Source organism: Ochotona princeps, chromosome 3 (assembly GCF_030435755.1).
Source record: "Ochotona princeps isolate mOchPri1 chromosome 3, mOchPri1.hap1, whole genome shotgun sequence".
Taxonomy (NCBI): Eukaryota; Metazoa; Chordata; class Mammalia; order Lagomorpha; family Ochotonidae; genus Ochotona; species Ochotona princeps.
In genome coordinates, this window is record NC_080834.1 from 94427299 (window position 1) to 94440308 (window position 13010).

Here is a 13010-nt window from a genome sequence, read left to right on the forward strand (position 1 = left end):
GATCTTCCGTCCGATGATTCACTCCCCAAGTGAGCCGCAACGGGCCGATGCGTGCCGATCCGAAGCTGGGAACCTGGAACCTCTTCTGGGTCTCCCACGCGGGTGCAGGGTCCCAAAGCTTTGGGCCGTCCTCAACTGCTTTCCCAGGCCACAAGCAGGGAGCTGGATGGGAAGTGGAGCTGCCGGGATTAGAGCCGGCACCCATATGGGATCCCAGGGCTTTCAAGGGGAGGACTTTAGCCGCTAGGCCACGCCGCTGGGCCCGTGCATACATTTTCTATGTGATAGTTAGAGCAGGCTCTTTGGCCCTGTGATGAATGTACTGTTAATTATCCAAGGTCACACTGAAACTTTGACCAGCAGAAGCATAAAGCTGGCAGGTTGTCCTGAGTCCCCTGCCACCTCCCTTGTAAGTTATTCTGTGTTTGTGTCAAATCAAGTCACAGGAGAACAGTGTGCATGTGCCACCCGGACCTTCGCAGCAAGGGCAAGGATAAGTCGATGCTGTTGATTCATCACTGGGACTGTGCGGCCCTAGTAAGTTATTTCTCCTCCCTGCACCTCAGTTCCTTTCACCTATAATGTAGGCTAGAGGACTTCTAGGTATGGATGAGAAAATGATAAAGTTTTAGCCAACCTGGGTCATTGCAAGTCCTACACATTTGTGCATTTGTAAGACATGGTAGGTGTGCCTACGTCTCAGGCTGTTTCTCAGAATGCCACTGCAGGCTTGAGAAATGCATTTTCTTCTCTGAAGAACAAGTCATAGTATTTTAGTGGGAGACTTGTAGACTATGATCAACAAAAGACATAACTTTCAGGAATGAATCAGAATAACAGAGGATTTTGTCAATATCGCCCCACCTGCACCCTTCCTATCGTTAAGAATGACCACCATGGCCAGACATTGTCATGTGAGTTGGAGCAAAAAGTGTTTCATATGAAACAGTGAATATTATTGAGACACAGACAGCCAACTTTTTGTATTTATATTTTTTCACTATATTCTTTTTTTTAAAAGATTTATTTTTATTTTTATTACAAAGTCAGATATACAGATAGGAGAGCCAGAGAGGTTCCATCCGATGATTCACTCCCCAAGTGACTGCAATGGCCGGTGCTGCACCGATCCAAAGCCAGGAACCTGGAACCTCTTCCAGACCTCCCATGTGGGTGCAGGGTCCCAAAGCTTTGGGCCGTCCTCAACTGCTTTCCCAGGCTACAAGCAGGGAGGTGGATGGGAAGTGGAGCTGCCGGGATTAGAACCGGTGCCCATATGGGATCCCGGGGCATTCAAGGCAAGGACTTAAGCTGCTAGGCCACGCTGCCGGGCCCTCACTATATCCTTAAATATGATTTTGTAAATTTTATTATGAGACATAGAAGTTTTACCTTTTCTATGGCTCCTTGTTTTAGCATACGTTTGTTGTGGATTTGTTTTTCCTTCAGGAACTATGTACGTATACTACTTTTACTTATCTACTCAGTGCTTGTCATACTATGTTTTTTTAAGTGAACACTTTAAAAACTATTATTCAGCAGTTAAGCAGTTAGAATCACTAGATATTGCCCACCAATGCATACACAAAGGCTCTGGGATTTCTCCTTCCCCAAATCCCCTCCCCCTACTGATATACTTCCTATTATTATAGTAATATAGTTCTTCATAAATGGTCACATGTCCATCATTCTGCTATTTTACTGTGTCTTTACATTGTCGGAATGGACAATGGCAGAGAGTCCATTGTTATACTGTTTACTTGAGCTGTTGCGTAGGTACTGGCAGGCGCTTTTGAAGCTATGAAACGACCCCAAAATTCAAGATTATGTTCCTTTTTCTGGTGTTAAAAAGATAGTATCGAGTGACTGAGCCATAGGGGTTAGTGGTTTGAATTCACTGGAATGTGACAAACAGTTTTATTCCCTAGAACATAAGGGACTCAGGGACAGAATTCCAACTTTCAGTTGTTATTCTAAAGATAATTCAGCAAGCAACCCAGGAAGGGAAGCAGAATTCCTTGCTTAAACTTGAGGCCCTAGGCACTATACGAAAGAATAACCTGAAGGACTTTTTAAGTAGAAAGAGAGAAAAGAAAAAAAATCCCTTTGCAATGGCCACAGTTGAGCTTGTCCAAATCTAAGAACTGGAACGCAGTCTGAGTTCCCACATGGGTCACAGGAACCCAGGTACTCAAGCTGCTGCCACAGCCTCTCAGGATCTGTATTAGCAGGGAGCTGGAACTTCGAGTAGAGCTAAGACATGATCCCTGATGTTCTAGTATGGGATGGAGCCATCCTGAATCCAAACAGCTGTCCCAACTTTAGAATTTTTAAGAACAAAGGTATGCCAGTGCTGCCTTACAAACTGGGGACCTATCCAGGGCAATGAGTTAGTTTTCTGCCTTTTCTTTTCACCATGGCTACAGGCTTAGTGGAGTGTGTGCGTTTTGCAGCAGCAGTTAAGCAGAAGCTCCACATCTTGCCACCCATACAGACATGAAGAACCTCAGCTCAAGTCAGCAATGCCCTGGATGAGGCTGAACCCCACAGCTGAAGAGCAGTTAGGGTTGGTCCCTCCTCCATCTTTCTCCTGCCCAGCCTTGGGCTGTGTTTAGTTGCATGACAACCCATCTGCCATGACAGCTGATGTCAACTCATTTTCACTTAAACTTAACCCAGGGAAGTTTTTTAGGACATGTGGCTTGTGTAGTGCTGGAAAAGGCTGCAGTTTGTGTCACCACATCCTGTGTGAAGCTGCAGATTGGTGGGCTCTGCAAGGCGGAGTGGAATAGTGTCCTTAGGGACCATTCAGTGTTTCTCTGTTGTGTTCTTTCTGCCCCTTGCATTCTTTCTCAACTTCTGTAATATTGAATGTCTTACTGATGATTTAAAAAAGAACACAATACCTTGCCAAATTTGTAAAAAAGGAAATAGTGCTACATTAAAAAATATGTTGTGCTTAATATGGCTTGGAAAATCGGATTTCAAAGACTGAGAGACAGCACATCTTTATGAAGGAGTGTGAATGTGAGCTATTACTGTTTTGGTTCCTTCACTGCTAGAGCAAAGAGCTGTAGCCTGGGTGGCTTACAGCCAGCAAGAACCGATTCCTCACAGTTCTGGAGGTTGAGAAATCCACTCTCAAGGCACCAACAGAGTCAGTGTCTGAAGGTCCACTTCCCGGTTCACCAGTGCACCTTCACACGGTTAGAGGATGACAGAGCTCTCTTGGGTCTCTGTTGTAAGGGTAGTAACCCACCTAGTCTTGTTACCTCATCACCTCCTAAAGGTCCTACCTAATAATACCATCACATTGGAAGTTAGGATTTCCAAATAAAGGTTTTGGAGCAGAGTTGGGAGAGACAGACTTTGAGTCTAAAACATTAATGATAGCAATGGGAGCAGGGGATTACCTGGCTGGACTCATGCCCCATGGCCTGGATCTTTTGACTGGCATGAAGGCAGCCAGGCCAGCAGCCCCAGAAATGGGAGTGGGGTGGTGGGTGGCAGGAGAGGCCTGGCAGGACTCAGGCCAGGTAGCCCAGGCACCATTGACTCCCAGGCAAAGCCCTCCAGCCTTCTGGCGGCAGGTTCTGAGGGATTATGATGTGGGCTTACAGGGATTCTGGGAAATGGCATAGGTGGGGGCATGCAGGTACCTGAGAGCTCATCTCCAGGTAGGGAATGACCTCTGAGGGACTTGCATGACAAAGCTACTGTTCCTGCAGATCTGAGCCTCCTCAGTGGCTTAGATGGAGCAGAGAATGGCATACCCAGATGCACACAGGAAATATGATGGTCCACTGGGAACTGCAAAGGACATATACTACTATAGCAGAGGAGGGGGCGTCAGATTGCCTAGGGAAGGGGGTGAGGAGATGTGTGGGAGGGAGGAATGGTGAGGGAGTATATTACATGTGAGGAATAACTACTGAGGGATTTCCACCAACAAAGCTAGTGTTTGTGCTGGTAAGCAAGGGAGCTGAGACCAAGTGGTTTGGAGTGGGGAAATGGGAGAGAATTTAAGGGTCAGACCAAAGAAATAGCCCACGTGAGACACCTGAGCTGCGGTAGTTAGCATCAAGCACTACCAAATACCACTCACTGGTACACACTAGAGATAGGGCTGGGTGCTTACCTTTCAGGGCTAGATCACAGTACCTGCCAGTGAGAGAACAGGGAATGGGTAATGTTAGGCTGGGCCAGGACGCTAACTAACACATGAGAGAATCCGGTCTGTGGGCAGAACCTGTGGGAATGTGTGTGGGTCCAACCTTTGAGATTGCACTTTCTGCTCGTTTGTTTAAGAGCTGGGGGTGGTGATGGGCTGAGCTGGACATGACCATGGAACCCTCCAACACTAATAGGTACTGGGGTTGGGTATATGCCAGGCTGATTCGGGCATACTCAAGAATAGGGGTATGGAGCTGGACAGGCCACAACATCCACCAGCTCGTACATAAGTCAGGACAGAGGGGACAGACTATGCCAGGTCAGGGCCTAGCACCCACTGGTATGACCCGAGTCATAGGAGATCTGGGTCTGGTAGTGGACCTAGTGGGGGAACTTGGAAAACTCCCCTGGTGTCCATAGCTCCCACTGGTAACCATGTGATTCAGGTCTGTGAGTTGGTCAGGCCAGGCAGGAAACCTCCACCCATTGACAAATGTATGGGTTGGTTCTGGGCGGGGGCAGACCAAGTAGTACCAGGCTAACCTTCACTGACCAGCACACACAGGAGCCAGACTGGAGTACGGGTCATGCCAGGCTAAGCTATCACAACTACCAGTTTACAAGAGTCAGGGATGTGAGTAAACTGTGTAGGGCTAAGCTGCAGCACCCACCAGTGAAAGTTGGGACTGGGAGCTGGTTGGGTCAGGCCAGGCTGCAGCATCTGATGGGCAAATGCTAAGATGGGGAATGGACTATGCTGAGATGGGTCAGAGCAACCACTGGCATGCGCAGGATTCGTGGCTGGGAATGGTCTTGGTTAGGAAGCTAAGGGGACACACGGGCTGGGTTGTGGTTTCCACTGGTAAGTGCAAGGGCCAGAATGAGAGTGGCAGTCTGGGCTGGACATGGCTGCTGTGTCCTTCGGTATGGGTGTGGACTGGGTCTGCAACATGCCAGACTGGGCTGGACTCCAGCATCTACTGGTTCTCGTCAGTCAGGATTGGTGTAGAATAATCTCAGTTCCTGCTGAAGCATGTGAGAGCTGTGTCTGGGCATGGACTAGGTGTGGCTGAACTGTAGTACCCAATAGTGAGAACTGGAATGGATGTGGGCCGGGCTGGCAGGGCTACTATTCCTGCCAGGACAGGAGGTGGATTAAGTCAGTCTGAGCCAAGGACCCACCAGTGTGCATGAGATCTGCCACTGGGAGGAGACCTGATAGAGGAGCTTGGGGAAATCCTTTGTCAGGACACAGTCCCTACAGGTGAGCCAAGAACCAAGGCAAGGAGCATCCCAGACCAGGCTGGGTCTCAGTATCCAATGGCATACATGTGGGTCAGGTTTTCGGGGTAGGCCAGGCTGGACCAGTTCATAACACCCACTGGCAGATCTGAGAACCAGGATGGGGAGCAGGACAGGAGAGGTCAAGCCACAGCACCAGACAGTGTACATTAGGGCCAGGACTGGGGGCTAGCTGGATCAGGTTGAATGGCAGCTCCCACCAGCGCAAGCTGGAACTGAGGGCAGACCAGGCCGGCAAATGCCAAGGTGAGATGGGCCTTGGCAGACTGCGCTGCAGCACCCACCAGCGCATGTGAGATCTAGGGAGGAGCGGTCAGTGTAAGCTTGGTAGGGGAGCTTTAGGGGCAGACCAAGCCATGCATGGCTACAATACCTATTGGCCTACATGTGGACTGGGCTGGGGGAGAACCAGGCTGGGCCAACTGACTGTATCCACTGGTGCAGTCGTGAGTCAGAGTAAAGCCAGACTGTTCTGGCTTTGCCACAGCATCAGCTGGCAAGTGCTAGGACTGGGAGCAAGTCCTGTTGAGCTAGACTGCAGAACCTCCCGGAGAGTACAAGATCTGAGACAGGGAGTGGGTCTAGTAGGAAAACTGTAGGCACCTCTATGATGGGCTGCAACTCCCACTGGTGAGCATGAGAACTTGGACTGGAGGTGGGCATGTTTAGATAGGCAGTGGTACCTGCTGGCATGAGTGTGGGATGGAGAGTGCAGTCAGTTCAGTGGAGTTAGGCTTCAGCTCCTAGTGATTTCTACAAGAGCTAAATTTGAAGTGGGATAGACTGGACCAGTTCAGTGCAAATGCTGGCAGGCATGGGAATCAGGGTTGTGGGCCTGCCCAGTGGGAGTTATTGGGTGTTACTGACTGGACTGCGGCTCCTGATGGTGTACATGAGGGCCAAGTGTGTGGTGGGCAGTGTTGGTCTGAGCTGCAGCACCCATCGGTTTGCATAAGAGACAGAGCAGGAGATAGATCTTACCTAGCAATTGCATCTACCAATGTGTGTGTAGGCTGATGTGGGTGACAGATTGAACCGGACCCCTTAGTGGCAGGTGCACACAAGAATCAGGTCTGGGATCACCCCAGAGGAGATTCTTTGAGGGTCCCCTCAAGTAAACTGCTAGACTCAGAACTCCAAAAATAGGGAGAGTGGCAGGACCTGTGGTCTGACATGCAGAGCATTGTCAGAACTGGGCCTCCTCAGTGGCTTAGATTGAGTAGTGAATGGCATACCCAGATGCATGTGGAGGATACAGCAGTCCATCGGAGCCTGTAGAGAACATCTGGTACCATAGCAGGAGAAGAGGGGAAGAACAAATTGATCAGCTACCCCAGCCAAGCATTGACAGTGAATATCTGGGTAAATGGAGATTCTAAGGTGGACTATGTCAGCCAATGGATCTTGGAAGGATTTCTTCATCCTTCGATCGGCAAGATCCACAGCATGTCAGAACTATCAAAACCTCTCAAATAGAACCCTCAGAACATGCTCCACATTGGGGATCCTGTGATGACGTCTTGTGGCCATTCCCTACCCCTGGGTACTGAGGCGGTTGGGAGGCCTAGTGTGGCTTCTACCCTTTTCTCCCCCTTCCCCCAAACACAGAAAGAAGAAAAAGAAAATATGGAAACAATGGTCTCACCCAATTTCATCTAGTCCTTGATCCTTCCCACCCTAATCAATTATGTAAACATCATCAAAAATAAAATTAAAACACACCCACAAAAAAACAATCATGATATCAAAGTACCTATATTTGGTTTGTTTATTTGCTTTGGAATTAGGCTGTGAGCAACAAGTTGTATTGGGTTAAGGTAATTGTAATAAATGATGGAATATTGATTTGTGATAGCTCTTTGAGAGAAAGCTGTGAAATAAATTGCAAACATTTTTGCTAATTGTCAGATAATGAAGCACAAAGAAGGCTGTCATTAAAAAAAAATCAAAGGAAAATGTACCTTTTCATGGAATAAAGTCTAGCCTTTATTTAAGCACTTACGGTAATTTCATCAGTTAGTGTCATCTACTCATTAATTGCTTGCATATGTTCCTCCCTCCTTTAATTACACCTTTGTATGTCTACTGTGCACAGACCTTATCACTGCTTAGTTCATATTTAAGGCTTGATTCTCCTCCACAATGGACTCAAAATCCTTTTTAAAAAATCACCCCCATCAATATTACTACCAGTCTCATCAGAAATGCTAGTAATTAGAGAAAATGCCTAGCTCATCGTATAGGAAGTGGGTTTTCTAAATTTTACTTTTCTCATCCTTGCCAGTGATATGCAAAGCCAACCTCATTTTGCTCATTCATTAAGAAAATACCTGCCACAGACCCAGGTCTGAATAAATGTGGTTCCACCATCCTCCTTTAAAGTAGAAGTGTGTTGCAGAAACAAAGACAGGAGTGCTCTTCCTGAATACAGCTTTGTTTTAGGACAAGGCAGCGGGCTGGGGTAGACTTCCCATTTTGCCTAATAGACTACTAGAAAGGCTGTCTTTTTAAAGCCTCCCAGATTGAGATTTAGTAAAATGAATCATTTTCTTCCAGAAGTGAGATCTGCTGAAGTGAAAAGGATTTTCATTTTTACCTGCTGGTGCATGTCAGGGTGATGGGTTCACAGTCTCGTAGCACGGGTTGCTACCACTATTTTGATTTGGACTGTGTCAGCAAAGTGGGAAAAAAAATCATGTGTCCATACTGTTATAAAGGAAATGACTTTTAACTATTGAGAATGAGTACAGCCTGTGCAGAGAACTGCTGGGGTAGAGAAAAGTTGGGAGAGAGCCTGGGGGAGGGTAGGTATTGCTTTGGCCAGAAACAAAAGGGACCTGGTCTGACAAAATGGCAATAGAGATGGGGAACTGGGATGGATGTGACAAGCATGGCAGAGGATGTGGAGGTGAGATCTGGTAGGAGAATTGAAGCATTCTAGCCAGAGAGATGAGAGTACCATCAATGAATGGAGTGGGGGCAAGAGGATTCCTGATTTGTGACTGAAGTGATAAGGCATGTTGCCTTGAGAGGGGAAAAAAATCTGTCTTAATTCTTAGCATTTGTAAAAGTGTATATTTTAATGCTGGTGAGAAACAAGCAAGCTCTGGTCATTGAATCTATGGGGCAGGCTGAGATCTGCCTCAGGACTGATGACGAATTTCAGGTCTCTGTCAGAAGGTCGGAACATCTTGTCTGAAAGTAGCACTCTTGGGTTTGTGCTTCTTGGACTACTGTTTTCTCTTTTGTTTTCTAGGAATGGTGCAAAAGCTGGACCAAAAACTTCCCGTGGCAAATGAGTACCTGTTACTCTCTGGAGGAGTCAGGGAAGGCGTGGTGGATCTGGACTTAGATGAGCTCAATGTGTATGCCCGGGGGACTGACTATGATATGGACTTCACCCTTCTGGTACCAGCCCTCAAACTGCATGACCGCAACCAGCCCGTGACACTTGACATGCGCCACTCAGCCTTATGCCACTCCTGGCTGAGCCTCCGGCTCTTTGACGAGGGCACGATCAGCAAATGGAAAGACTGCTGTACCATTGTGGACCACATCAATGGCGCTACCAATTACTTCTTCTCCCCTACCAAAGTGGCTGACTGGTTCTATGACTCCATCAGCATCGTCCTATCTGAGATACAGAGAAAACCCCAGCGGGGGATGCCAAAGGTGGAAAAGGTAGAAAAGAATGGGACTATCATCTCCATTATTCTGGGTGTAGGCAGCAGTCGCATGTTGTACGATATCGTCCCAGTGGTGTCTTTCAAAGGCTGGCCCGCAGTGGCCCAGAGCTGGCTCATGGAGAACCATTTTTGGGATGGGAAGATTACTGAGGAGGAGGTCATCAGTGGGTTTTACCTGGTGCCTGCTTGCTCCTACAAGGGCAAGAAGGACAACGAATGGCGGCTCTCCTTTGCCAGGAGTGAGGTGCAGTTGAAGAAGTGCATCTCGAGCAGTCTCATGCAGGCCTACCAGGCTTGCAAAGCCATCATCATTAAACTCCTGTCCCGACCGAAGGCAATCAGTCCCTATCACCTACGCAGCATGATGCTCTGGGCCTGTGACAGACTTCCGGCCAATTACTTGGCTCAAGAGGACTATGCAGCCCACTTCCTGCTGGGCCTCATTGATGACCTGCAACACTGCCTGGTCAACAAGATGTGCCCCAATTATTTCATCCCTCAGTGCAACATGCTAGAGCACCTTTCGGAGGAGACCGTCATGCTCCACGCGCGGAAGCTGTCCTCTGTGCGTTCAGACCCGGCGGAGCACTTGCGCACCGCCATTGAGCATGTGAAGGCTGCCAACCGGCTGACCCTGGAGCTGCAGAGGCGCGGTAGCACCACCAGCATCCCCTCCCCACAGTCTGATGGAGGGGACCCCAATCAGCCTGATGATCGTTTAGCCAAAAAACTGCAGCAACTGGTGACTGAGAACCCGGGAAAATCCATCTCTGTGTTTATTAACCCTGATGATGTCACAAGGCCTCATTTCAGAATTGATGATAAATTTTTCTGAGTGCTTTGCTGATTTTTTTTTTCTTGGTTCCAAAAGTCTCGTTATGTGTAGTGTGGGTTGTGATGCTGTATTTCCGTTTTTTACATATCCAGCCTAAATTGGATTTGTTAAGAACAAATTTAAGTTTCCTGGTTCTGCAGGATGGTGCAGGCTCTGAAACAGTATATTACTATTTCATAATCTGCCTCTGATTTTGTTGTTTACGTTTTGTCATTATCGTTACCTAGTGTGTTTTGTTTTTGGAGAACTTGAGCCATAGATGAGAATGCCCACGAATCCTTTTGCTTTTTTGTTTTATACTTTGTGCAAATTTGCTACTGGGTATGAGGAACCTTTTTTTTTTTTTTCAGGCACCAAGGATTCTATCGTTGTTATTATTTTGTGTTTGTTTTTGAAATAAGCTTTTTTCCTTCTGGGTATTTGAGAATATGAGCCTGGGAACTACCTGGCATGTTAACTGGATTTATTTCTCTTCACCAGTGGCCAGAATAGTCTACCCATGTCCACCAAACTTTGTAAGCATTGAAAGTGATAGTGCTACCATTGAATGTAATTGTCCTCAAACCGGAGAACTTGGATGGCTTGGAGGGTGTTTCTGATATTTTTCCAAACAGAATTAAGGTTTCCAAATGTTAGTTTTAGTGTGTGTAATTATTTGAAGCCTTATTTAAATCCTATTAAAGAACATACCATTATAATTGTTATTTGCACTATTGACATCTTTGCCACTGTCAGAGTTGCAATGTGTGTTTAAATATAAATTAACATCGACTCCTTAAATGTTATTATTTTTCACTTAGCCCATTTCTGTCCATTAGTAGAATGATTAACTTTGCGTTTGTTTAGTTCTTTGATTGTGGGGTCCTGTTTTGCTCTCTTTGATATTCCTGGTTCCTATCTCACGGAGAACAATTTTTAAAGCTTTATAACTATTAATTGACTCCATAGAAAGCTGGAGAAAACATATACTTGATAAAGTACATGTATTTATATTTATTTCTTTTGGGGTCATAGAAATAAACTTTTTTAAAAAAATAAAGTCTCTTTACTTCTGAGAATTTTGAGGAAGAATTTATAATCCCCAAATAAGATATGATGTCTGTTCCAAAGCAGATTTGACTACAGAGCGCAGGAACCAGGATGTATCTGTGGGGAGCAACCTTGGTGCACAGGGGCTCCACCTGTGAGTGAAGTTACTTGCCGGGTTTCAGCACTCTAAGGAATTGGCTCTCTTTTTTGGTGTGGACTCCTGGCCAATATGTGTTTAAAGGGTCGGGGGCCTGATCACCCGGTCAGATGATACCTGTGATGTTTCCTAATGAGAAACTCGACCAACATTTTGGGTTTGGTCTGGAATTGTCCAGACACAAACGCTGAACTTTATCCAGTTGAAATCAGGCATATGCGGTTTTGGGTTTTTGCATGGGAATTGATGTAATGCTTATAAATGAAAACAAAGTCATTCAACCATCTTAAGTCAAATGCAAAGATAATAATAAAAGAGAAACATACTGGCCTTGGAATTTTGTTGTTTATTTGTAATTTAGAAATTATTTTCTTACAGTAAATATAATTTTCAGTAAATACAGTCGAAGTCCTTCAGTCCAAATGTTGGTGTAGTTCAGGCTTTATTCTTTAGTTCCCTGTAATTTTCTTTATTTTCTATGTAATCAATTATCCTGCTTAGGAAATGCTTTATCCCTGTCTCCAGACATGCATCCTGATTGGAAAAGCCATTTCTTGACCACAAACACTAATAAGGGGTGTTAAGTGTTGTAAGTGCCTCCATTCAGGGACTCACACAGTGTTTTAGCTTCAAACCCTAGAGCTGAAGTATGCATTTTCTCAGGATATGCAAGAGGAAGTGCTTGGCTTATACTGCTCCTGACAACTGTGGTAACATCATCATAACCAGAGCCTGCCTCGTGCACAGCTAACATTGCATGATGCAATAGAGAGATAGGAAATAAGTTCCAGTGGAACTTCTAGTAACTTTACCCACTTTGAGTTCATTCAATTCATCAAATTATTTAAAATGGTATGTCTAGCTATAAACTGTTGTCATTGATATATATCTTTTCTTTCCAGGATTAGATATCGGAGTTTCCCATATGTTTTATCTAAGAGCTTGCTTCTACTATATGATTGAATTATTTCCAAAGACTATCATAGCATCAGTAACTATGAACCTATTCACATCTTAAAATATACTATACTTTGATCATTGTGTTCAAGTTGGTAGTTTAAAATAACTATAAAATCGTTGATATCACAAGCATATTCAGACAGATGTTGCTTTAAAGCCTACTATAGGCTGTCCTGTACTCTGACTTGGTGTTTCAGATGTGATTACTAACATTTGTAATATTTCAGACAAAATTTCATTGTGGGTATAAAAAGAGCTGAACTTCAGTGATCCTCTTGACACATTTTTCTCGTTTGCTACTTTTAGTCTGATTGAAGAGCACTTAAAAATTCATGGTTAAACTTCTTCAAAAAAAGACACAGACTACTGGGTGACAGTAATTTTAAAACTTCATTTTTTTAATACCTGGAATTTGCCATCAGTACCATAACCTAAGATGCTATTAGGTCAGACATTGAGGATGGCTGGAAATGAAATGTTGTGTGGTGCTTCCTCTTTGCAGAGCTTCAGGCACATCTTGCAATTACTAAGCAGCCCATCTCTCAGGTGTTTCCTGCCCAGCAAGCCCCTGCAGCCACTGAGGAGTGAGGTAACGGTGTTTTTCAGCAGCAAGAACCACCAGACACAGTCTGATTGAACATGTCTGTTTATGGTAAAGCCAGCACAAACTTTTATAAACTAACAAAGGGGAAGGCAGAAGGGTGTCTGCTAACAGTCCTCCCACCCAGCAATGACATTGTAATTGGCTAGAAGGCATGTCTACATCTCTGGACCCTCCAGTCTTGTAACAGGTCACATACAACATGCAAGGCTGACAGGTATATGCCACAGGTTAATTTTACCACTTGTGGCTGTAGATCATTTGAAG

At 45.5% G+C, this 13010-nt stretch overlaps 1 protein-coding gene across 3 annotated transcripts in view; it reads left to right on the forward strand.

Annotated features, from left to right (window-relative positions):
• MB21D2 (Mab-21 domain containing 2) overlaps positions 1 to 11519 on the forward strand; it is a 116167-nt gene extending 104648 nt beyond the window's left edge. For all 3 annotated transcript variants that reach the window (XM_004577791.2, XM_058662112.1, XM_058662111.1), the window contains exon 2: positions 8732 to 11519. In XM_004577791.2, coding sequence (XP_004577848.1) covers positions 8732 to 9996 — 1265 coding nt within the window. In that variant the 3' untranslated portion in view covers positions 9997 to 11519. The remainder of the gene's footprint in view (positions 1 to 8731) is intronic.
• The last annotated feature ends 1491 nt before the right edge of the window (positions 11520 to 13010 follow it).